General features: G+C 36.4%; 1 protein-coding gene across 11 annotated transcripts in view; it reads right to left on the bottom strand.

The window, feature by feature from the left end:
* Positions 1-1,037: 1,037 nt before the first annotated feature.
* The window catches only part of PRKACB (protein kinase cAMP-activated catalytic subunit beta), a 130,741-nt gene continuing 105,134 nt past the window's right edge, over positions 1,038-26,644 (bottom strand). For all 11 annotated transcript variants that reach the window (XM_006776236.2, XM_015572117.1, XM_015572115.1 and 8 more), the window contains 4 exons: positions 25,999-26,094; positions 22,481-22,603; positions 10,513-10,677; positions 1,038-4,364 (listed from right to left, as the gene is read on the bottom strand). In XM_006776236.2, coding sequence (XP_006776299.1) covers positions 4,239-4,364; positions 10,513-10,677; positions 22,481-22,603; positions 25,999-26,094 — 510 coding nt within the window. In that variant the 3' untranslated portion in view covers positions 1,038-4,238. The remainder of the gene's footprint in view (positions 4,365-10,512; positions 10,678-22,480; positions 22,604-25,998; positions 26,095-26,644) is intronic.

Raw genomic sequence — 26,644 nt, 5'->3', positions numbered from 1 at the left:
TCTTTTGAGAGTGAAAGAGAGAGGAACAATGGTTGGTTGCCTCCTGTATATACTTAAGACTGGCAACCTTTTGGTGTATGGGACCACACTTCAATAAACGGAGCACTGGGCCAGGGCCTACTCTCCTGTCCTTATAAGGACGCCAGTCACATTGGAGTAGGGCCCATCCCTATGTCCTCATTTTACCTTAATGCTCTTTTTAAAGGCCCTACCTTCAAATACAGTCATTTTCTGATGTACTAAGGTTTAGAATTTCAGCATATGAATTTTGGTGGGACACATTGCAGTCTTTATCAGGGGACACAAAAGCTAGTAAGTAAGGCATACAGAAAATGTTTGGGAAGGCGAAAATGAAAGTATTCAACTTCACATTCAAAATTTGTGCATAAGAAATAAAATTAAGTGGAGCTCAAATAATGATAGTTCCGCACTGAAGGCCTGTTCATATTTTTTAAAAATTAGTTACATAGGGAAATGAGCAAACTGGAATTTTTATTAAGCTCTAACAATGATATTATGAAGTAAGCACTGGTATAAAAATAATAAGCACCATGCTTTAAAGTGCATCAATATTTATAAATGTGTGCGGCAACAATCACGGCAATAAAAAACGGTAAGCTATAAAAATTTTTTTCTTGAGGTCAAGGACAATTATAGAAACACACACTAATCCATCTGGCTAAAATTGGAAAAAGTAATATGAAGCTCAAAAGCATTTCTGGGGGAAAATGTGTAAATTCACAATTCGTTGTTATAAAAGGATTAGAGATCTTGTAGTGACAAGCCTTTAAAGATATCTATTTTCATATTTACGTTAAGAGTAACTTGGACACATAGCATGAGGAAGAAGTAGAAACACTGTTTAGAAGTGATGTAAGGAATCTAGTAGCTTCTTAGTAAACACCCAGTTGGAGTAGACTGGTGGCCATTCCTCCCCAACCCCAAACATACAAATTAGGAATCTATAAGCATCTGTAGTATCCACAGAAAACAGATCAGGAGAGAAGGGCAACTAACAGTAGTCAATACTCAGTAAATTGTTTTATCCTTTGAAGATACTTTAATCTTACAGTTACTGATTAATTAAAAAACACAGTTGTTCTCAGCATTTCCTAGCTACAGTAGTGCGTAGGAAATTGCATTTGAAACAAAGAAGTGAAGAAATAACAATACACCTTAACATTTTACATTGATAGGTTACAGGTTACAGGGTGCTTTCACATACATTATTTCATTTGATTCTTACACTAAGCAGAAAAAAAACAATCAGTGGGAAAGAAAAAATGATTTTTTCTTCAAGCTTATAATGAGTATTTCAGGCCAATGGGCAATCAATACATGAACATATCAAAAACATGATAGTGATACCCACAAGCCACAATATCTTTTTTTTGTGTAAGTTGACAGTTTGATATCAATTGGATATTTGGCATCAGTGAAGGAGGGAATCCGAATAGACACAAGGTTCTCAATATCAATAGACATGATACTCAAAGAGTTGTAAGAGATAAGAAGAAGAAAGACGCCCGAAAAGATCACCTTAATGTCAGATTAATGTCAAACCATGCTATCCCTTCAAAATGTCATAAGACGAATCTTTTCACCTGTGAAAGTTAGAAGGGACCTTAGAAACTGCCTAATGGAACTCTTACATTTTAGAGATAAGAGAACTGAGGCCAAGGTCATGCTGATAGTGACAGACTGGGCCTGAAACTCAGATGTCACGACTTCCAGTCTAGGGCTCACATGCCATCTTCTTATTCATTACCGAATTAAAGAATAATTTCTTCTGTTTCAAATAATGTAATTTGAGGTTAAATACTAATTCATGCCACTTACTTCTTATTCAAATTTTTATATTGTTCTTGGCTAAATTGTGGCAGAAACTGAGAATTTTGTATAATTTTAAGATATTCTAATTCAGTGTACTTGATTGGTTGGAAATAGACTCCCTTGATATATTTAAAAGTTTGCTCATGTCCTTTAAATAGAGAGTAAAATGTAATGGCTAAATAGCTCTCAAACCAATAATGTATTGCCTACGGGTCAACTACCCAGATAGATTCTACAGCGAGTTGTGCTGGACAATAGCAATTCCATTAAGAAAAATATTTTTAGAATTCATAGAAATTTTTTGAATTATTGAAAACTAAAATGTAATAATCAAATTGTCATCCCCATGATTTATTAAAATAATTTTACAATAATATACAACAAAGCTACCATAGAATTTGTAGCATCCATATAGAATACAATGATCAGCATGTTCTTGGGCCTAAATGAAATACAAAAACACTAATTAAAGTATTTTATACAAGTGATGTTTTATAAGTTTATTAACATGATGATATATTTTTGTTACAGCAAACTTGCTACAGCAAAGTAGTTCATATTTTTCTTGCACATTTTAGATATAGGTGGACGGAAAGCTGAAATCAGGATCAGCCTGTAAATGACATAACCATGCAGAAACACTTGACAACCAAAAGATGTACAGACTGAGCCAGAGAACACCTCAGACAGGCTTTCCCAGTGTCTACAAAGGTCTCACAAGGGTGTGGCAGAGATGAAAAGAAGCAGAGTCAGTGACCTACCTGCACCGGTAATGAAGCAAATAGAACGCTTATATACATTACGATCAGTTTGACTGAAAACAACTCTTATATGCATGTAAATCGATCATAAAAAAGGAGCACAGTTTATTTTCAGCTATTTGGGTGTGTTGTTTTATGATAGGTCACCGACAGAGAGAAAACCAGATGGGAAATTTTAAAAGCAAACGAAAAAGCTATTTAAAAAACTGAGTTAGGCCATGAATTCTCAACAAACACTAAACTAAATGTGCAAAAATGCTTGAAATTTCCACATGACCACAATATTGTTAAGTCGGTTGGCAAAAGAGTATATAAAAAAACTAAACTCCAATGCTAAAACTGTACCTGCATGATCACACATTCTCTTTACTGAAAGAAAACAGGCTGGAAATTATTACATATCTGAAATCATCACAACTCAAAATTAAAATACAATGGTGGCCATTTTATAAAGTTTGACCCTTTCCTCCTTGATGAAGCAGAGGATAAAAGCCAAAGTTGCCACAGTGCCTTTACTTCAGGCTGACAAATATAGTACACCAGAATAACACCCTGAACAACTTCCTTTCTTCTTCACTGTGGCAAAACATAGCAAAGCAAAACAAATGAAAAACCGCATTTAAATAAAAGTGTGTCTATAGTGTTTACAAAAATTAAGCCATTTGTTTGATTTAGCAAAGTATCTGTTCCCATTAACGTTCTTTTTAGCTTCTTTTCCTTTAAAATTGTTTACAGTGAGGACTTCTTTGAAAAACTTAAAATTCTGTCACTTTCATTAGTCAGGTTCTATTAAAATACTGGCTAAAACCCTTACGGAAGAGCCAAGGTTTAGAAGTCCTAAAACTCTTCTCTAATACTACAGAAACGCTGATACCAAGGGAGAGAATCTGGGTGTCGATAATCCATGTCATTGGTTTTGCCTGTGAATGAGACATCTGTCACACTACACAGGCTGGACACTTAGGGGGAGGATGATAAAAAAAGAGGTGAGGGGAAATAGATCTACAGGATTCCATATTTCTGGGTCTAGCTACTCTATATTAGTCTATCCAAATTTATTGCCAGAACAGTGCGTTTTAAGAAAGGTGCTGTTTTAATTTGTACACATTTCCTTGGTGATAAAACATTCTGTCTTCAAAAATTGTCAAGAGTTCTGGCAAAACTGAGTCTGAGCTACTCAAAGTAAAATAATTATTGGACAGTATATGCTCGAGCCAGTGACCAACAAAAATACTGACAAGAACTACTAAAAGCAACACTTATCCTTCCCTTCCAAAATCACATAGCCATAACACTGCCCATTTGAAACACCGACAAAATAAAATGGAGCACTGTTTGGAGAAGGACTAATGAAAAGGAAAAATGGGTGTGGGGGGGTGGGGTGGGGAGGAGAAAGACAAACCAAAGAGAAGCAGGAAAGTGTCTAGTTCTGTGTTATGGCACAGACAATGCTTGCTTAGCGGTGCCTGGTTACATAGGAGGACGCGGAGTGCACACACGGATGATGGCAATAAAGACCTCACTTAGTCGCTGGAATGAAGGAACTAGGTAACTGCTTCAACAAGGACGGTCTCAGCTCCACCTTTTCTCCCAACAGAGTGCAAAGACTGAGCGTGAGCTCTGCTGTCATCTCGTTGCTCATCTTTAAAATTCACTAAATTCTTTTCCACATTTTTCTGTTATAGAGACGCGGATATCTTCTTCTTCATAGTCATCAAAGTTGCTGGTATCTCCAGAGCCTCTGAACTTTGGTATGAATGGCGCTTCAACCTACCATTGAGAGAAAAATAAGTGTGATATTGTAATTTATAATAAGAAATATATTGGGTCTTCATCTTGATTTGTGACAGGGTTCCTAAAACCCTTGGAAATTCCAAAGTACAGAGAGTGGTAAAGGCGTCTTTTGTTACATTTAATGAGGTGACTCTAGGAAAGTCCCAGAGTTACCTAAGGGTGGGAGCTGGTTGCCAAGGGAACCAACCAAGTGATCAGAGTGGCGATTTTCAACCAGGGAGCCACATGAATTTTTAAAACATGCAATACCTGACTATTTAATCAGGGGCACTGACCTCTTTTCCCTATAAAAAATGACAACAGCCAACACACTAGCTGTCAGGTGTGAATGCCTGCCTTGAACCATAAATACATAGGTCATATAATAAAGTTGCATCTTATTGGACACATTATATGATAAGGTTGCATCTGATTGGTTAATTATTGGTACCAGAAATCCTTATATACAAGTATAGGCACCTGATTTTTTTTAAAAGTCACTTTAGAGCAAGAAGGGTAGGTAACTACTATTTTTTTGGTAAATCAATCAAAATTATACCTATTTTTTTTTGGTCAGATCAGCACACAATATATTTTTGGGTGTGCCCCAGAATTTTCTTTATGTATGCCATGAGATGAAAAAGTTTGAAAATCGCTGGATTAGGGGACTGGAACCTTCAGACCTCCAGGGGAGGGGGAGAGGGTGAAGATTGAGCTCAATCACCAAAGGCCCATGATTTAATCAATCATGCCTAGGAAATGAAGCCTCCATAAAACCCCAAAGGACGGGGTTGGAGAACTTCTGGGTTGTTGAACACGTGGGGTTTTGGGGGCAGTGGCACCCTGGGAGAGAGCAGGAGCTCTGAGCCCTTCCCATGTACCTTGCCCCTATGTACCTTTTCCATCTGGTGGTTCCTGAGTCATATCCTTTTATAATAAACTGGTAATGTAGTAAGTAAAGTTTTTCAGTTTTGTGAGCTGCTCTAGCAAATGAATCAATCCCCAAGAGCTGGTTAGTCAGACATACTGGTGACGAGCTGGACTTGAGATTAGTGGCTGAAATGGGGGGAAGGGGGTTAGTTTTTGAGCACTGAGCCCTTACCAGTGGGATCTGATGCTATCTCCAGGTTGATAGTGTAAGAACTGAGTTAATTGCTTGTTGGTATGGAAAAAAACACACATTTCAGAATAACAGGAAAAACAAATGCTTGCCAGTTTCCAAACACTAAGGAAATAAATTCCCACTTAATACATGATGGTATCTTTAAATGCCTCTAAGTCCCTAAATGATAACAGCATTAGAAAAAAAAGCAAACAGTAAGTTTGCTATAATCTCAACATTTTCATTCAAGGAATAGTACAGGCCAACACACACTTTTAGAGACTTCTAAGATCACTAATTGTTGGCATCAAGTGCTGGCACTGAAGGTTATAGAACTCTCATTTTTCTTTTATCAGTTCCTTATTTCTAAAGACTTTCTTTTCCATCCTCTTTTCCTTAATTTCTTTTTCCTGAGGTTGCAGGTTAACTCTTAGACTTACTTTTAATCTCCTTCCTTTTTAAGTCCCCAAGGTTATTTTGTTTAAAATATCTGGCTATCAAAACTTTCTGAAAGTTGGGAAAAACAAATTTCTTTTAAAATTACAGAATTGTTAAATTCTGAACATTTTTCTCCTTGGACCCTAAAACTGTCTTTCCATTATTTAAAATGTGGTCTTTATAAAGATTACGTGGTATACTGAAGATGTTTGAGGAAAAGATTTTAAATGCTGAGCTGAAAATATAATACAACAATTTACACAGCATTTAATAGTGTCTACAAATAATCATGCATATGGCTATATCATTTCTTCCTCAATACAACACTGAGAGAGAGGCAGGGCAGGTATCCGACAGATTATGAAACAGAAATTTGGCCAAATTCACATGACTAATAAGTGGCTAAAGAAATCTCAAATTCATGATTCTCTACTACTAGCCTAGAGTCCTTTCTAATAGCTACACCTGTGTTCTCCAAAGTATTCTGATTTATCTGACTTTTAATAAAACATAGAGCATATGCCACAAATATATGTATATTTATTTAATTATAAATTACTTACATGCATGACTCTACTATTATAAGACATACATACAAATAAGACATTTTAAATAAGGTGAAAATAAGTAGGACTGGAACATCTAATATCATCTTTTTGCTTGCCAGCTGGTTGCCTTGCATGTCCTGCTTTGGGGAATGGACGCTGTTTGCACCAGGAATAGGAGGAGCTAAGGAGACCGTCGCCTTACGTCTGGTCAGGAAGCAATTTGGGATCACACCTATTGATACAATCATTTCTAGAGAATGATTGTACAGTTCGAGTTTCCAAACTACTTCCTGGTTACTGGTCTTTCTGCTAGATTCCTTTAGCTATTTCATTGTTCATGAACACTCTGTCAGAGAGTAAAAAATATAATACTATTCAAGTTAACTACTATTTTTGTACTGCTGTGCATAGTTACAATTGAGAAAATATTAAAACAAAGAGCTATGTTAAAGTACTGAATCATTTTTATTTGTAAATTATCCTGGGATCCCCAAATCCATTTTTTTTTTATAATCAAGATTTGCTGTCAATCCATTTGCCCAGTACTATAACCTGTTTGTTCTAGGGTATTACTTTTTTTGAAAAAATATATTTTTTATTGATTTCAGAGAGGAAGGAAGAGGGAGAGAGAGAGACAGAAACATCAATGATGAGAGAGAATGACTGATTGGCTGCCTCCTGAATGCCTCCTACTGGGGATCGAGCCCGCAACCCAGGCATGTGCCCTTGACTGGAATCGAACCTGAGACCCTTCAGTTAGAAAGCTGACGTTCTATCTACTGAGCCAAACCAGCTAGAACTAGTGTATTACTTTTTGGCAGATAAGCTATGTACTATCTGGGATAAGGCACGCCCATTGGGAAAACACATAAACTCTAAATGAGCAGTAGCAGTTCAGTTCTATACCATTTTAAAAATAATTTTAAAAAATACAATAATGATATGCATAGCTTAGCAAATGTTTGCTAAGCAACAGCAGAAATTTTTATATCTAACTATAAATACGAAAAGATTATGAATATGCCATAATCTTTAAAATAAGAATAAAATGACAAACCTCAAGCAAATTTAATAAATATATCTATATGTAGCATTAACAATAAATATAAGAATAAAGATAATATAAACAGTGATAATTACAAAGGGACATGATTAATTTTATTTAAAAAGATACATTTCTAAAACTGACTCAAGAAAAGGCAAAAAATTGAAGACACTGATATCTAAAGAATTAGTTTGTTAAAACTTCCCAGGAATAAATACAAGATAATTTCTATGTTCCTTAAGTTTCCTAAAAAATAAAAAACAGAAAATTTCCAAACTCATTTTATGAATCCATGTAAGCACAACTCCAGAAAAATAAAAGCTATAGGTCAATAAAACCTATGACTATGGAAGTGAAAATCCTAAATAAAATTTTAGCATATTGATTTCAGGCAGATATTGAAATAATCCCCCATGAATAAATGATGTTCACTTAGGAACATGAGGATATCTCACCAATACACTTCATCATAGTTATATGTCAAAGACAAAATACAGTATATTAGGTAGGAATGAAGGATATATCCTGAACTTGATCAAGAATACTTATGCAATACCAATAGCTAATTTTGTATTTGATGTTTGTAAAACAGGAAAGGCACTCCCATTCCAAAGAGGAACAAGACAAGTAGCTTAACAGCACTGCTGATTTAAAATATTATTCCAGACATTCTAGCATATTACTTTTGGAAATAAAAGTATAAATATTGAAAAGGAAGAGGCAAATGATACCTCTGCACCTGTCAATAAAGTCACTGCATCACTGAAAAAGTTATGGAAATCAATAACAGAATTTAGCAAGGTGGCCAATTACAATAAAAACAAAGAAATCATATATTTCCCCTACAATCTATCCTATATAATAAAAGCCTCCGCACAGTGGAGGCAGGGTCCAGTGGCTGCTCTGCATGGTGAAGCCTAGAGGTCCTGTGGCTCTGCACGGTGCAGAGGAGGCTGGTCCTAGCGTCTCTGCCGCTTCACGCAGAGGAGGGGGTTCCGGTGGAGGAGGTGGGTCATGGCAGGGGAGGGCAGTTGTGGGAGATCAGGCCAGAAGGGGAGGGCCACTGGGGGGCAATTGGGCTGCCAAGGGATGGCCGTTGGGGGCGATTGGGCCGGCAGGGGAGGGCAGTTGTGGGTGATCGGGTTGGCAGGGGAGCAGTTAGGCATCAATCAAGCCGGCAGGGGAGCGGTTAGGGGGCAATCAGACCATCAGGCAGAGTGGTTGGGAAATGAGACAAGCAGGCAGGCGAGTGGTTAGGAGAGAAATTGTGAGAGGGATGTCCCATATTGGAGAGCGTTCAGGCCAGGTTGAGGGAAACCCCCCACACCCCTGGGCATGAATTTCATGCACTGGGCCCCTAGTCTACACTAATAAAAGAGAAACATGCAAATTAACCATCACCCCGCCACTCTGCCACACCCACAAGTCATGCCCACCAGCTAAGCAGGAGCGAGTATGCAAATTAACCCAACTAATATGGCAGCGGCCACGGAGCTGGAGTGAGCAGGAGGCTTGGATTACCCCCGGCGATGGAGGAAGCCAAGCTTCCCACCTGCCCTGGCCGGCCCTGGGCTCTGCTCAAGGCTACAAAGTATCAATTATAGAAGATAAATAAAGCCCAGATACCTGCTTCCAGCCCGCCCTGGCCTCCGCTCAAGGAGGTCCTGAAAAAAGAAAAAGAAAAAAAAGAGAGGCTGGGAGCTTGGGTCACCCAGGGGGCATGGGCAGCCTGAAAAACGGCCATCAGCCCCTCACCCAGACTGACCAGGCACCCCAGAAGGGACCCCCACTGTGAAGTGGGTGTGGCCAGCCTGAAAATGGCCCGCAGCCATTCACCCAGGCTGGCCAGGCACCCCAGTAGGGACCTCCACCCTGAAGGGGGGTGTGGCCAGCCTGAAAACTTCCATCAGCCCCTCACCCAGGCTGGCCACACCACCATGGGGTGAGGCACCCCGTTGGGGTGCCCTCTCCTGCCTCCTCAGCAGTGCTAAGGAAGTCCAACTGCAGCTTAGGCCTGCTCCCTGCTGGCAAGTGGACATTCCCCGAGGGCTCCTGGGCTGCCAGAGGGATGTCTGACTGCCAGCTTAGGCCTGATCCCCTGGGGAGCGGGCCTAAGCCAGCAGGTGGACATCCCCCGAGGGGTCCCAGACTGCGAGAGGGCACAGGCTGGACTGAGGGACCCCCACAAGTGCACAAATTTTTGTGCATCAGGCCTCTACTATATATATAAAAGCCTAAGCAACCATCCAACCATTCGACCATCCGACCGGTAGGGATGTCTAATTGACTGTACCTTCGCTACACCCTAAGCCACGCCCATCAGCCAATCAGAGCGACTATATGCAAATTAACCCAACCAAGACAGCAACCTGCAGCCACGGAGCTGGAGCAAGCAGGAGAGTTGGTTGCCTGGGTGATGGAGGAAGCCAAGCTTCCCACCAGCCCTAGGCCGCTGAGGCCTCCGCTCATGGCAACAAAGTTTCAATTATAGAAGACAAATAAATCCCAGATATCTGCTTCCAGCCAGCCTCAATTGGGAGCTGACCACCGAGGGGCTGACGCTAAATGCAGGAGCTGCCAAGCTGCAGAGACTTGGAACCAGAGAGGAGGGAGCCCAATTCCGGGGTGCGAGAACCACCCTCTTGCAATCTGGGACCCCTTGGTGGATGTCAGAGAGCTGGTTTCAGCCCGATCCCCACAGGCCAGGCCGAAGGAACCTACCGGTGCATGAATCTGAGCAACAGGCCTCTACTATAATGGGAAAGTGAATACATTCATAATAACAGGGGGGAAAAAGGGTAATTAACGGAGACTTGACTTAGGGTGGTGAACACACAATACAGAGTAGAGAAGATGTGTGTGCAATTGTGCACCTGAAACATATATAATTTTATTAACAGTCTCACCCCAATAAATTCAATAAAAAGGGGGGAACAGAAAATATTTCTATTACATATAACTTAAACATCAGCTTTAAAAAAAGCTTTTAAATTGAAGAAGGGAAAGGCTCACCTTCCTCTGGTAAATAGCAATCCAATCTGTTGTGGCAAACCACTTGTGAGTCTTGATGTCACTCACACCATTCTTCAGATTTCCAAACCGTTTCGTCAAATCCACCTGCAGCAGGTTCCGAAGAAGGTCCTTCAGGTCTGAACTGAAGTGCGATGGGAATCGAACCTGCACAAACATACCGTGGGATCAAACACACATCCCAAGACTCATGCTATTTTTCTTTCGATTTCAGAAAGTTTTTTAAAAAGATGATAGGTCATTATATGAACAAAAAATATGTGGTGATAACCTTCAAATACTTTTAACTACACATTTCAGTCCCCATAGTAGTCTTAGAGAAAAGAATTACTTGGGTGAATGAAATTATGCTTTCAGGCCCCTGTTTCAGTCATGAACCCTCTTCAAGAACATGTATGACATATAGAACTTTTCCAGCAGCGTCAGAAGGTTCCCCATCTCTTGGATCCCACGTTACAAAGTTCTGTCTTAGAGTCATACAAATTTAAACTTGTAACTTAAATAGAAAAAGCAGAATATAAAGATATCAGTATGCGCATTTTGAAAGAGATGATAAAAAAAGAAGTCTAAAAATGATTATAAAAACCCACACTTCCTTTCACAGCACAGGAAACCGTTTTCCATGTATTTATTAGTGGGTGAGTTTTTAACATAATTCTGCTATTATGCAACAGTATATAAATGATTTGGATTGGTTTACAAGCATTTCCTACTTCCCAAATTATGAAGATTTTACAATGAGTTGACTGACCTCCAGCCTTAAAACAAAACAACAAAAAACACCTAAAATAACAGAAGATGTTATTTTATATTTGGCAATCAATAAAATAAAGTATTAGTCCTAGGAGACCTAGGACTATTTTTGTTTTTGTTTTAACAAATTCTTCTCCTCTAACTCTCTACTCCAACATAACTCCCAGTTCTCATCCTCTTATTAATATGTGTATTAAAAAACTAAAAGGTGATATTAGAAGGAATAGCTACATCTACATCTTTTACTCTTTTCTTTCATTACTGCCTCTTTTCCACTATCCTTTTCAACTTGTCCTCTTTCCCATCACACATGCAGGTATGTATTTGCAAATATCTATGCATGTCTGTGTGTGCTCACCTGCACTTTCATTCTAATCTCCTTTCTCTATTATGCATGCCAAGCCTTGGTCTCATTTCATATTCCCACGCCCCACGAAATACATACTTTATTTTCTGGATTGTCATGGCATTGACTTCCAACTGACTATAGACCTCTGTAGAAAATGCTTTAAAGAGTTAACAGATCCATTTCTGAACTCCTTACATTCTTAATTTAGTTCTCTACAAGTACCACTATCACCTTATAACTTGCAAAGTGACTCATCACATTACCTCAGTTAATTTCCACAATGCATTCAATCAACTATACTGTAGTATTTGTGGATGTCTGTCTTTCATAGAGTAGGAGTTTCTAGAGGGAAGAAACTGGGCCATTTTTGTGTTTTGATTCTCAGAACTCATTAGATCATTTCAAATAATGTAGTTCATTGATTTTACAATTACTTATTGAGTATCTGCTATGTACCAGGCACTATTCTACCTGCTGGATATACAGCAGTGAGCAAAAATAAAGTCTCCGATTTCATGAGACTTACATCCTAGTTAGGTAAGACATACTCAGTGGATATGGCATTAACGCTAGAGATGGAGAAATTAAGATTCAGAGATATTACATAACTTAACAAATCATCAGACTATAAGTGGCTGAGCTGGGATTAGGCATCTAGTCTTATAATTCCTAACGTCATACATTCTGCTATTTACACTGCCTTCAAACATACTGTATATAACTCCCATTTTCAAAAATCTCAACATACTTAATATATATTCTTATGTTCTCAAAATAGAAGTTAAGTCATGAGCATGCACAGCTCAATTCTATGGCAATGCCAGATTCATAACCAGTCTTCTGACTGCCACTCTCATGACAAATGTTTCCCAAAGAGTGGTCATAGGACACACTTCTATTGGAATAAATTGGGAAAGAAGATAAAAATGCAGATTCTTGGGGCTTACTTCAAATGATGGGGCTTTAAGCCTGGAACTCTGAGCTTCTATCTCCAAGTGACTCTTATGTACAGACATGGAAATTTGAGGAGCACTATTTGCAACTCTATTCACTTCTTTATGCAGAAATTTTATTTTTTCTGCCAGTGACAGATAAAATTTTTAAAATGTAAATAATAAACTAACATCATCACCATATCAGAGAAAAACTAAATAATATTTGAGCCAAGTAACCAAAGACTATTCAAAGGTTGCGTAGTTAGTAAATGACCATGATTTGGAGGTCAACTCATACAAATTAGCAACCAGACGCTTCATTTTAAAAGTCTGAATTAACACAGATAATAAGTTTTATGTTAAAAAAAGGCATGTGAATTACCACCTTCCTTAGATTTTACTTTTCACACAATGGCTTATTACAAGTTAGGCACTGTGTAAGACAGTTTATATGCACTGGTTCATGAAATCCAAAATGTAGCACTGAAGTAAGTACCGGTATTATTATTTTAAAGCTGATGTAGTTGAGAGCTAAAAAGATTAAGTAATTTGCCCAATACTGCAGAGCTAATAACTGGTAAAGCTGTAATTTCAAGCCAGGTACTTTGACTCTAGCATATATACTTTTAATTAGTCTATACTATTTCCATGAAACAATAACCTGGTGATAGTTATTGTCAGTAACTTTATAAAAGACTGAAATTTTCATCTTAAAAATATTTGCTATACATTTTTTTATCCTAGTTGGAAAAAAACTAGAGCATATGGGTATTCAAAAGGCATGCTATTTAAAAAATAACACAATTTATCTATATATGGTGGATATATTCTTTGTTTAGATTCCAAAGAAATAACTTATTTGAAGTAAAGCTATCTTTGTTGATGAATAGTTTGCATGAACTGTTCAATGTAATGTGTCAGTTATTCTCTCCGTTATGGTGTTCAGAATGGTGGACAGTATGCACTACATATAAATTATCTTCTGAATTCAGGTAATATGCAATGCAATGCATGAAGAAAATATACACCTAAATAAAGAAGTAGTAGTTCTTTATTTTGGAATGCAGAAAAAATGATGGTCTTGAATTGGTTAATGTGTGTGTGCATCTGTTTGATCTTCAGAACCGTGACTTTCAACTGGGGAGTGGCAGTGGGGGGTGGTAATGGTAGATAACAGAATCATTTAGGAACCTTTTCATGTTGTAGACATACCCTCCTCACCTCCATATCACACCCTCTTGCTCCCCAGAGTTTCTGGTCAGTAGCCCACACTCTCACAGTAAGCCATGTTAATGATGAGAATCTGTCATACCCTTAAAGCATACCGAGGGAGAAATAATGAGAACCCTTGTGAAAGAATCTTCCCCAGGATTGTTTTAAAATGTAATAAAAAATCCAGTTTCTTTTTGATGGAACATACACCCATGTTGATTCATCAAACTGAAATTAGCAAAACAAAACAAACCCAAACAAAAACTCCCAAAACAAAACAGAAAATAACTTAAAGTTATGTTTTAATTGCAAAACCTTTGTAGCATAGGGTGGGGTAAAAGTAGGTTTACAGTTGTTCGTATGGAAAATAATAAAATCATTAGTTAATAATACAAGGATAAACGGTGCTTTGCACACTCACAATTGTAAACCTACATTTTGCCACACCTGGAAACACTAAAGGTTTCTATAATGGGAAGAATGACTCATTTTTCCTTCAAAACTGTATCAGGAATGGCATTATTTCTATCACTATTATCAATTATAACTGCTGTAGAAAGTGTAATCAGAATCCTGGAATATCAGAGCTAGAGCGAGCTCAGTTTAATTTAGTCTGACCGTCATTTTAAAGATAAGGAACCTCAGCTCCAGTGAAACTACCAACTCAGTTTCACTGTTGGGAAAATAACTTAATCCTCCCGACTCTTCCATCTTCCTGCCAGGCCGTGCTAGGGCAAATAACGTGGAAGCAGCTGTAAAGAGCCAGATATGGAGAAGGGACAGTCTAGACCAGCCGTGGGCAAACTACAGCCCGCAGGCCGGATCCGGCCAGTTTGAAATGAATAAAACTAAAAAAAAAAAAAAGGACCCTACCCTTTTATGTAATGATGTTTACTTTGAATTTATATTAGTTCACACAAACACTCCATCCATGCTTTTGTTCCGGCCCTCCGGTCCAGTTTAAGAACCCATTGTGGCTCTAGAGTCAGAAAGTTTGCCCACCCCTGGTAGACCCATTAAACCATCAGATCTAAGAGATAAGATTATTGGAAACTGGCATTATTTAACATGAAAGAGGTATTTGTGCAATATAAACTTTTTAGAGTGTTTATTTGGTCTTTTCCCCCCTAATATTTCCTATTTATGATTCTCCCCCTCCCCGCAACATTCAGAGACCAAGTTACTTCTGAATTTCCTCATGGTATATTCTGTAGAAAAAATATATTTCTATAGTGAAGTATAGGCAAACAGAATATATGGTGTGTATCAAAATTGTCTGTGATCATTTAAAAACACAGATGTGCAGAATACACAGAAGACCAAGTAAGTCAGTATCCCTGACAGTGGGCATCTACTCATGAAAGCTTCTTGGAGGCAGGGACCATGCTGATTTGCTGTATCCAGCACTGGTATGGCATACATGATGAGCTCAAGAAATATTTAATGAATGAATATATTCAAATTTGACAAATACCAATTAGACACTTGAATGGGCTGGACACTGCTGTACTTTGTATATGGTGGCAAACAAAATAAGACAAAGATTCCTGTCTTCACAGAGTTTACATTCTTGTGAGGAAGACAGATAACTTAGTGATGAGGGACACTTTAAAAATGTTGTCATCATATCACCCCTCACAAAACCTTGCATTGTAAGGTCTTTATTTTTTATTCTGAAGAAAATGGAGAATTATTGCAAGGTTCTGGGCAGAATAACAGGATCTGATTCAATATTTTTAAAGACTCACTCTAGTGACTCAGAAGACAGCAGTGTCAGTGGAGGTGGTAAGAAGTGATTGAATTCTGCATATTTTCTAAAGATAGAGCCAAAATGGTTTTGCTGTGCATTGGTGAGGTCTCCAGGGTGTTTTGGCCTGAGTAACTAAAAGGATGATGTTGTCATCCACTGAGATGGGAAAGGTGGTGGGAGAAATGCATTAGTAAGGAAAACAAAAATCCGTCAGTTTTAGACAGGTTGAATTTGAGATGTTTATTAGGCATGGAGCTCTCAGGTGGGAAGTTGAATACAAGAGTCTGTAACTCATGAGTCAGGTATGGACTAAAAAAATGAATTTAGAAATTGTTAGCTGGCATTCAAAGTCATGAAGGGGTATGAAGAAAGAAGAAAAGAGGACCCAGCCAAGGAGAATGAGAAGGAAAGATCAGTAATGCAAGAATACAACTAAGATGTGAAGAGTCACTACAGCCAAGTGAGGGAATAATGAAGCACTGCTCTTGAGTCTATTTCTTGCTTTGCCACAAAGTTCCTTTTGTCTTTGGGCAATTCTGAGTCTTGATTTACCTACATACAGGATGAGGGAGTTAAATGAAATAAAAACTAAACATTCTTGTCGTCTCAGAAATCTACCAAACGATTTATTTAGTAGAAAGAATACCTGGCTTCCAACCACAACTCCAGTTACATATATGCTCTATGCTTTGGAGAAAAACCCTTTATCTTTCTGAGTCTCAGTTAACTCTTCCATAAAATGATGAAAGTATATTTCATCTGACAGGTATGAAAAGAAACCAAATAACTTTTATGAAACTGCTTTGCATCATGTCTAGTATCCTGCAGGCACTAATTCAATACATTTTTCATTTTTTCAACCTTTCCATTAAGATAATTTAATGATCTGGAGCTGAATTTTTGAACCAAAGAAGGAACGTGGAGGACAACAATAGTTATCATTATGTTTCTAGACAACCAAGGACAGTGTGTGCTCTGCGAATCATCTGGAGGGAGCAGGAAGTCCCTCCTTTCTTCTCGTCTCATGCTTCACCTGTTACTTTACAGAACACTTTCTTTTTTTTTTCTTCTGTACTTAACATTTGATAGAGTGAGAGAGAAAACGGATAAGTGTAACCGTTTTGTAAGGACAACATTGTGAATATAGCTGACATCCTAAACAACTGTCAAACGACATTATGTAATATGCTAAACCAGTGATGAAACTCAGTCCGAATTGAGCAGACTCAACGGAATATTTGTTCTGTTTTCAGCACCCATTATAAAGTCTTGTACATTTTGGTTTCAGTAATGACTATTATTTCCTAAAATTTAAGAGGAAGTTACATCCAAAAAGGCAATCAGTTCACGTTGTTACTGTATCCACACTGGGTGGTTTAAACTAAATTCACTAACTGGTTTACTGACCGTTTTTTCTTTTAGAAATAAAATAAGGTCAAAATCAAATCTGTCTACATTCAGCTCAATCACAGAAATTACAAAGCTTATCTTTGAAGAAGGGAAAATTTCACTGCTGTTTTTCAGGAACTGACAAAAGATCACTTAACTAGTTCATTATCCTTTATGCATTCGGATCAAATTTTCTGGGCCAAAATGACCCCAAAGTGTTTGCACACAGCTCACAATAATAATCTGTTAACTCCTGTCCACAAGTATATTGGAATAAATTTAAAGAAATTATCTCATAAATTAGGTACAGTCCTTAGAAATCTACAACCCCAATAAAGAATTTATGTAGCAAAAATTAGCACATCTAATCATGTTTAAAAGGCATAACAACTTTTCATATATTAGGCTTTCCACAGATGTGGTGCCAGGTTCCACACTGCCTTGTAGGGCCTGGGGAAACTTTAAGCAACCTAGATCCTATCTATAAACAGAAAGATCTAGGGCAATGAAAAATACTTATTAATATTGATTCCACAACTGTGGGCTCTCTGATCTGTCCTCTTACCTGTGCACAAACAGTGGTAGACACAACAAACCCAGATGGTTACAGAGGACTATCACCCACCCCATCCTCACTCCCTCCCCTGCCCAACAAGTTGCAAGCATTTGCCCATAGGCCCACTAGAGTAAAGGGCTGTCAAAGCAGGTATTAACAAGGATTTTCAATGATCTCAGAAAGGAGTTAAAAATGGCCCTGGGTTTTATGCAAATAGAAAAGAATGCTTTTGTATTTTATGAAAATAACTTCTGAGTAGTCTAAGTGTCTTTAACTATAGCCACAGTCAAGTAGAAAATGGCCTTTAATTTCCCCAAAAGCACATGTATACCTTCACCTTTTTCACACATCCCCCAACACCCCTCCCTATCTGGCAACCATCAAAATGTTTTCTGTTTCTATGAGTCTGTTTCTGTTCTGCTTATTCCTTTATTTTGTGTTTTAGATTCCCATATAAATGAAATCATATAGCGTTTATCTTTTTCTGTCTAACTTATTTCATTCAGCACAAAACCCTTTAGGTACATCCATGTTGTTGCAGATGGTAAGATTTCATTCTTTTTTATGGCTGAGTCATATTCTATTATATATTGGACATTTATGTTGCCTTCATATCTTGGCTATTGTGAATAATGCTGCAATGAACCTATGAATGTGTATGTCTTTTGGGTTTCTTTGGATAAATACCCAGAGGTGGAATTTCTGGGTCCTTTTTTGTCTCTTGTTATAGCCTCTATTTTAAAGTCTATTTTGTATAAGTATTGCTATCCCAGATTTTTGTTCATTTCTATTTTCATGAAGTATCTTTTTCCATCCCTATACTTTTCAGTCTGTGTGTATCTTTCAACCTTAAGTGAGTCTCTTGAAGACAGCCTATGTAAGGGTTTTGTTATCCATTCAGCCACTGTAGTCTTTTGATTGGAGCATTTAATCTATTTGCATTTAAAGTAATTATTAACAGATATGTAATTATTACTATTTTACTATTTATATTACTGATCTTTTCTTCTTCTTAAAGAAGACCCTTTAATAGGGGGAGAGGACTCTTTTAAAAATATATACTTTTATTGATTTCAGAGAGGAAGGGAGAGGGAGAAAAAGATAGAAACATTAATGATGCTAGAGAATCATTGATTGGTTGCCTCCTGCATGCCTCCTATTGGGGACTGAGCCCACAACCAGGGCATGTGCCCTGACCTGGAATCGAACAGGTGACTTCTAGGTGCAGGGACCGACGCTCAACCACTGAGTCACACTGGTGGGGTGGGAGAGCCCGTGCCCGGTTTCCTCTGGACTTTCCCCATGGGCCCGTTCCCTTTGCTGCTTTTGCTTTGTATCTTTTTCTTGGGAGGCACCTTACAATGAAGGTGTGCGTTATAACGTAAGGTATCCGTTCCTTGATTATCACTATATGCTGAATTCTTTGAGTCCACTCAGTGAATCTCCTAACCTGGGAATGGTCTTAGAGACTCTGGACACATGAGGAATAGCCATTTGGCTGATAATCAATTTTCCTTCATGTGAATGTGAATTTTCCTCCAGAAAAAAAATTAACTAACTCTTTGATCATTCTCTATATCATCTGTTTACAACTTTATTTTTTATACAGTGTTTCCTTATACATTTTTGGTGCTCATTAAAAATGGAATAATGTCTACTTAATATATAATGAAGTTAACAATTTTTATTAAATTACATAAGTCAAGAGCTCTAAAGTTATGGTTTCCCTAACGGCTGTTCCTTGACTGACTTATTTGCAAGAATCATTTTTGAACACAATATTAACTTTCATACTTCCAAGAATAATGCAGCCAGATAGAGTTGCTATGGAAACCATAACTGATTCTTGTCATAAAGTATATGCTACTGAGCACGAAATTTAAAGACTGCAGAAACTCAGCACACATATTGTTAGGATGAGGCACAAAATGCAGGAATTATAAGACTTTTCTGTACATGTGCATTTTAAAACCTGAACCTTAATGTTGCATGAATAATTTGACATTCAAATACCTCCTCTTTTGTTTTTTTTAAAAGGCAAATATGTGTAGGAGAGAATCTCACAAGTTGATTGATCATCTTTCTGTATATTTAAAAATACCAGTTTGAGTTACAATATTGTAATAGGGACAGTATCTAACAATATAATGTTCAAATATATGTACGTTAGTGAATTAATCACTTCATTAAATACAGTTTATTTTAACTTGTATAGGCCACCGATATCTATAATCTTTATAACCTGGTTTCAGAATGGAAAATATAATCAACATAAAATGTTGCTACATAAAATAATAATATACGTTTTTAAAAATTAGAAAAATTCTGGATGCAAGTATATTTTTAAGTGACATATTGCATCATCAAAACCATTAAAACATTGTAACTACAAATATAGCATTTACAAATAAAAGGCCATAATTGGATTTAAAAATATATTTTTTTATTTATTTCAGAGAGAAAGGGAGAGGGAAAAAGAGAGAGAAACATCAATGATGAGAGAGAATCATTGACCGGCTGCCTCCTGCATGCCCCTACAGGGGATCGAGCCCACAACCCAGGCATGTGCCCTTGACTGGAACCAAACCCAGGGATAACACTTTAATATGGAGAGAGGTACATCTGCTTTGGATTTCAGTGTTGAAACAGATGGTTTTATTGGGGAGTGATGAAGATGATTTTATATTCACATAATGCAGATCCTAGAGATCACTTAATGGCTATATTCTGCTTTCAGGAGTTCTATTTTAATTGAGGAAAGAGACTAAGGAATAAAAATAACTTTATAATATCCAATATGGGGAGAGACAATCTGGCATCTTCAGTCAAAAGCAAAACACCCTATCATATTTCTAAATAAATGGAGAAAAAAAATATTGTCATATGACAAACTTATGTTGCTACTCTTCTAAGTTGATTAAGATGTAAACTGTTATGATTTTTAGAATATATGCAGATTTAAAGTTTAAGCTAATATTGAACCCTAAATGTTAAAATATGATATGAAATAAAAACATACTCATGAACAGCTGAAAAAAATGTTATGCAGCATAGAATGATTGGCAAACCGAGGCCAAGTCGTACAGATGAAGATATATTTGTTTTCACTAAAGCAATTTTTCAAAGTAAATGAAATTTACTTGTGACAGCATCCTTGTCAGATAGTTTTATTCCTTTTAGGAAGTTAAGCATAAATAAAAGCAATAGAGTGAAGATTCAGGAACTTTGTAATTACCAGCAATTAAATTATTTGGAATTATTATAGTTCTGCATTTTTAGTCTTTGGATTGGCAAAATATGCTTCTTCCATTCAGTGATTTTTAAGTATCTTAGTTCTCGCATCATTCTTCGTATGACCTTTGGTTTTTATTCTCTCTTGGGAGTTTGCATAATTACTTTTCAAATTCTTAAAAAACAAATCACTTCCTCCTCTATGAATTTTTTTTGATGTTTTCTTTTGTTCATTTCAAAGGCTCTTTTACTGTGACTTTAACATTCTGCTTAGTGGAAACAATTACAAACATAAGAAATGTGAAGCCTAGAGAGCTACCAAAGTAACAAGGGCAGCACTGATATCATGCCTTAAAATACTTCCCTCTGCCTTTCTGTAAAATTTTCACTGCCCATCTTTAGTTTACTTATCTGTAAGAGGTATTTATTTTTCACAAAAATTTCCCCATAAAGTACATTTAAATATAACTGCAAAATCTTTTGACCCCAGTACACTGCATATGCACTATGAGATAAATTTGGGTCTTGGTAAAAAAATTAAATTACTAGGTTATGGACATTTAGGTTGCCTTCTTAACACTGCAACTTTTAAGTGAATTTTACATTCATTGATGCTGACTGTCAGCTTTCATACTAAATGTAGAGTGTGAACCTGGCTGGGCTACAAAGAAATATAGACTCTTCCTCTACCTCCTTCCAGATTCTTTAGCTTTATTAGGTTAATCTCTGTCTTAAAAGGTCACAAAGTACAAAAAAGTCAACTACATCACATCTCAGAGTGATGTCATGTCAAGATTAATGCCCTATTCCTGGTCATATTCTAATTAGGGCTATGTAATCTAAAAAACAAAACAAAACAAAAAAACCCCACAGATAAACAGAACATACTATGGGTAAAAATAGCAAAAGGGAAAAATTAAAAAAAATCCCTTTCCATAAACTTTATCGTAAATATAGAAGGCCTTCTTCTGGGGATTTTAAGTTACTCTTTCTCTGCTATATAGTAGAAAGAATCAGGCTCATCTCTATTAAAATTGACTGTAATATCTTATAAAAAGACCTGCGGTATGAGCCAAGGCAAGAGAGAATGACTAACTCTAAACAAATACTTTGGAAACAAAACTAGGGATTATAAATGTAAAAAAAGGAAGGTTTATGGAGTAATTACAAAATGTAGAATACTATGACAATAAATCTACTGATGATCAAGAAAAATTAGTTATTTCCATTTTTGCTAAAGATAAATGACAATTATAATCATAATGAACATGAATAATTGTTTACATAAATTCTATGAATTTCTATGTTAAGCATATCTGTTTTATATTTACTCTCAATTTTGTGGTGTATAACGTAATTCCAACAAGAAGTCTTTCTTGAAAAAGCAAGAGCATATTTTTAAAAAGCCCCTGAAACATCTCTCCCGGACACAGCTACATGAAATGACTAGCCATTTTCATTTATTTGAAGGAATACTCAGGATTAGGGCTATGATGTTGTGTTTTGCAAGTGATAAAATTACTAAAACTAGAAAATGTTTTATTATTTTGCTAATGTATTTATCAAAATGCCCTTTTTTTCTTAAGAGACTTTGATAATTTAACATTTATGCTATTATCTTTAATGAATGCTAGATGCAAGGGCAGCAACTCTGAACATTTCCATATTTTTTGAAGTTAAGGATAATATGATATCAAATGGCTTCAATCTATAAAACTTAAAATTCATGTACAGAAATAATGAATAACAGAGGAATAATAAAATGTATTTCTTACCTTTCCAGAAACAATCTTTTCATAAATCTGAATTGGTTGATCTGCAAAGAATGGGGGGTAGCCAGCTGCCATTTCATAGATTAACACCCCTAATGCCCACCAATCCACTGCCTTATTGTAGCCCTAAGAGAAACGAACACCAAATGTCAATTAGTAAACACTCTGCAGAGAATGAAGTCATTGATGACTTCAAAATGACCTTCAAGCATGGGACATTTTTTTTCAAAAGCAGTGACTGAGTTATTCAGGATAGAATAAAAAAATGAACAAAACTTATCAGGTCAGATTTAAATTAAATACAGGAAACTTTCTAAATATTGAAATGGATATTAGACAATATTATTAAATCTTCTTTTTAAAATCATTAAGAATATTACGGACAATAAAATATTCCCTATTCAACTGCGATGCTTTGATTGTTGCGCAACAATAGGAAGGGAGTAGGGCTAAATTACCCCGTTGAGTCCGCTTTAGGCCTATGATCTTTTGAACCAGGTTTTCTAGAGAATGCTAGGAAAGTCAAAAGTTTTGATGCAAAATAGTAGATACTGCGCTTCATAATAAGTAATGGAGTTGACTTCAGAATATGCTTTATCGTTGGATTTTAGGAGAGTAAGTATACTAAGGAAAGTCCCATCCACTTCACAAGATCTTATGATAGCTAAACACTTATTTGTGACCCAATAAATATAAATGTTTAAGTATAATTTATTGACTGTATTGCTTCTCATCTCTTAAAGGTATACCAAAAAGATAATTCATAGGGTTTTAGAGGACTGACTGAATCTAATGAAAGGAAACAACGTATATAACAAGGGCCTTGAGTGTGCACAGCACATATCCTGAAAGGGCGCTGTGAACCAAATATACGATGCTAAGGTTATTTGTACATGGGTTGTTTGTTTATTTTACATTTACTAAAATTAAGATATAGAAGTATTTACAAAGTTCAAATATTAGCATGTTTACATAACGTTTGTTATCAACAATGATCAGTGTCAATTGGCACAAAAGATTATGAAAGAATAACCTGATCATAGAGAGGAATGAGCTGAGTTCTTGCCAGATCTTTGGTTAAGTGTATCCTCTAATTATCGTCACAACTCCCCACATTTCAACCTTTTCTCAAAAGTTTAGCTTTCCAAACTATTTAGTTTTCAAATTATGAGCAAAAATATAATACTATAAATAGGGATTTTTTTCTTTTCATTTTTGTTCTGCTTCTGCATGTTTTTTAAAAGGGAGAGACTAGTATAATTAGAATAGCACTTTGTTTTTGCTAACAGAAATAGGCATTAACTTTGTTTAACTCTTTTAATTTAACTCACTAATGCTGTCATTCATTACAATATTTTTATTATAATGAAAGCATATAATGTTGAACAAGGTTCTTTTACTAAACTTTGATTTCTATGTTGTAGATTGTGTGCTAATGTTCATAATAAATATGCCAGATGTTTTTAATGCCCTAGATATAGAGAATAAAAACAAATCAATAAGAAAAACTAAATTACAATAAATAAATAAATAAGCAAAGGACATGAAATAATAATTCATATACACACAAAGAAATACCAAATAGCTATAAGTATTAAAACAAATCTAATAAAAACATGAGGCTTAAAATATTATTTATTGCCTATTAAATTAGTAATGATTTAAAAAATAAGAATACACAATGCTAGAGAGAGTGTGGTGAAATGGGCACCCTCATATACGGCTGGCAAGAGTATAAAATGTTACCATCTTTTTGGAAAGCACTTTGGCAATTGTATCAAGAATTTATCCTAAAAAATAACTTAAAATGCAGAAAAGCTATATATTCAAAGACCATTATCTCAGTTATTTATAAGAGGAAAAAAATAAAAAAGGAAACAACCTTAATATTCAATGATAGAAGAATGGTGAAATATTTCGTGGTTACATTTGCAAATAGCCATTAGAATACTTGTTATCATTCAAGTGAAAAAAAGCTGAATACAAAATTATACATTCACTATATCTCAACTACGATAACATGCATAAGAATTATATAAAAGTGTTTTTTTAAGGTTGCCTCTGGGTGGAGAGATTATAGTTTTTTTTAATTGTTTCTTTATATATTTATGTATTTTCTGAATTTTGTACAGTGAACATTTATTACGTTTACAATATATATACATTTAAAAAGTTTTGGCACTTATTCTGTCATGGTATTACAGGGTGGGGCAAAAGTAGATTTACAATTGTGAGTACATGAAACAGAGTTTATTCCTGTATTATTATTTATTACTTATTATATTATTTTCCATATGAACAACTGTTAACCTACTTTTGTCATACTTTGTATTTGTTAAGTATAGTTAAAAAAGAAATGTGTTAATAGCAATGATATTTTGATTATAAAAAACTAAAAGATCAAGTGCGAAAGATGCATATATGCCTAACCAATGGACACAGAAAATAGTGCTGTAGGCCTGGGGTAGGGGGTTGAGGTGCAGGGGTGGGAGGGAGGAGACAGGGTGTCAATGCAGGGGAAAGGGGGACATTTCCAATACTTTAAACAATAAAGATAATTTTTAAAAAATAAAGTGTGAAAGATAATGAGAGAAAGCTAAAATAAATCTTTTTTATTCTAACATTGTCTATAGGTTAGCCATTTTCAATTATTCAGGGGGTAGGTATTCAGTTTCTAAATATTGAGGTGCGTGGCTTATCCCTTCCTCTTTTCTTTTTCCTATTTGTGCCCAGTTATTGTTAATTTCTCCTTTCTAGCTTTCTCCACCAAAGAATGGCAGTGGAAAAGAGAAGTTAAATCGTTCTTTCAGATATGAGTACACGTTTCTCTCACCACATTTTCACTGTTTGGAGAAGTAGAACTGTCTTCAATAAGACTGTAATTATTCAATTGCTATGATATTTCTATGTTTAAACTGAAATTAAAAAACAATGAACATACATTTCTTGTAAGCGGTAAAGTTGAAACAAAGAACTGACGACTAGCGCATATCATCTTTAGATTTGCCTCTTGTGACTGCTCTCCTGTGACTGGGAATGATTACGGAAAAGCTATGCTTCCGGCTTCAAAACATGGATCTAGAGGTCAGATTTATTAACACTGTTTCCATTAGATTCAGAGTTAAAATGGACAGTTTATGGGATTACTGTTAGACTCTATTTTTTTTAGTAATTATGCACAAGTAGATTTAAATTTATAATTTAGATTAAATAAAAGTATAACATTAGGACTCAGGGGTCCTCAAAGTTTTTAAACAGGGGGCCAGTTCACTGTCCCTCAGACCGTTGGAGGGCCGGACTATAATTTAAAAAAAACTATGAACAAATTCCTATGCACACTGCACATATCTTATTTTGAAGTAAAAAAACAAAACGGGAACAAATACAATATGTGTATTTGCGTGTGGCCCGCGGGCCGTAGTTTGAGGACCCCTGCATTAGGTCAATAAACGGTTTTCAGAGAAGTCCACTCTGACGCATGCCTTCTGTCTCCACGTCTTGCGTAGACAGTGTAAGCATACCTTGCTGAGGATTATTTCTGGAGCCAAGTATTCTGGAGTGCCACACAGTGTCCAAGTTCTGCCTTTAACTCTTTTGGCAAACCCAAAGTCTGTGACCTACAGAAGGAAAAAAAAGCACAAAACTGTGAACATTATTATTTCACAATAAATGTATTTGTTGTGCTGAAGTTGAAAGTTTAAAATCAGGGCGAAAAGCAGAACCAGGTAAAACAAATTAATTAAATGGAACTGAGGCTAATCTAGGAGGGCCACTATTTAGTGACTATAGTTGAAACAACCCAATGCTGAATAACATTTCCCATCTCTAACCAAGGAGCAAATCAACAACAACAACAGCGAAAGTCTTAATAAAAATGAAGGAGTGCCGGAAGTGTCCCTTAACTCCAGTATGTCCTTTGCCATTAATTATCTCATCAGAAGTGCAGCAGCAGAAGAACTGAATCCGGGAGAAACTAAGATGGCGGCAGAGATAAACACCGGGAAATTAAGGCCGCTCACAACAATTGATTAATACCTCAGAGAAACAATACGGACTTCATCCAGAACCATAGGAAGCCTGGCTGACTGTAAACTCTACAACTAGAAGGAAGGAAACGCACACTGAGACCCAGAGAAGCTGCAGGAGAGAAGCGCAGAGGTATGAGGC

Source organism: Myotis davidii, unplaced genomic scaffold, assembly GCF_000327345.1.
Source record: "Myotis davidii unplaced genomic scaffold, ASM32734v1 scaffold162, whole genome shotgun sequence".
In the NCBI taxonomy this organism is placed as follows: domain Eukaryota; kingdom Metazoa; phylum Chordata; class Mammalia; order Chiroptera; family Vespertilionidae; genus Myotis; species Myotis davidii.
This window is presented reverse-complemented; position numbering and strand designations above follow the sequence as displayed.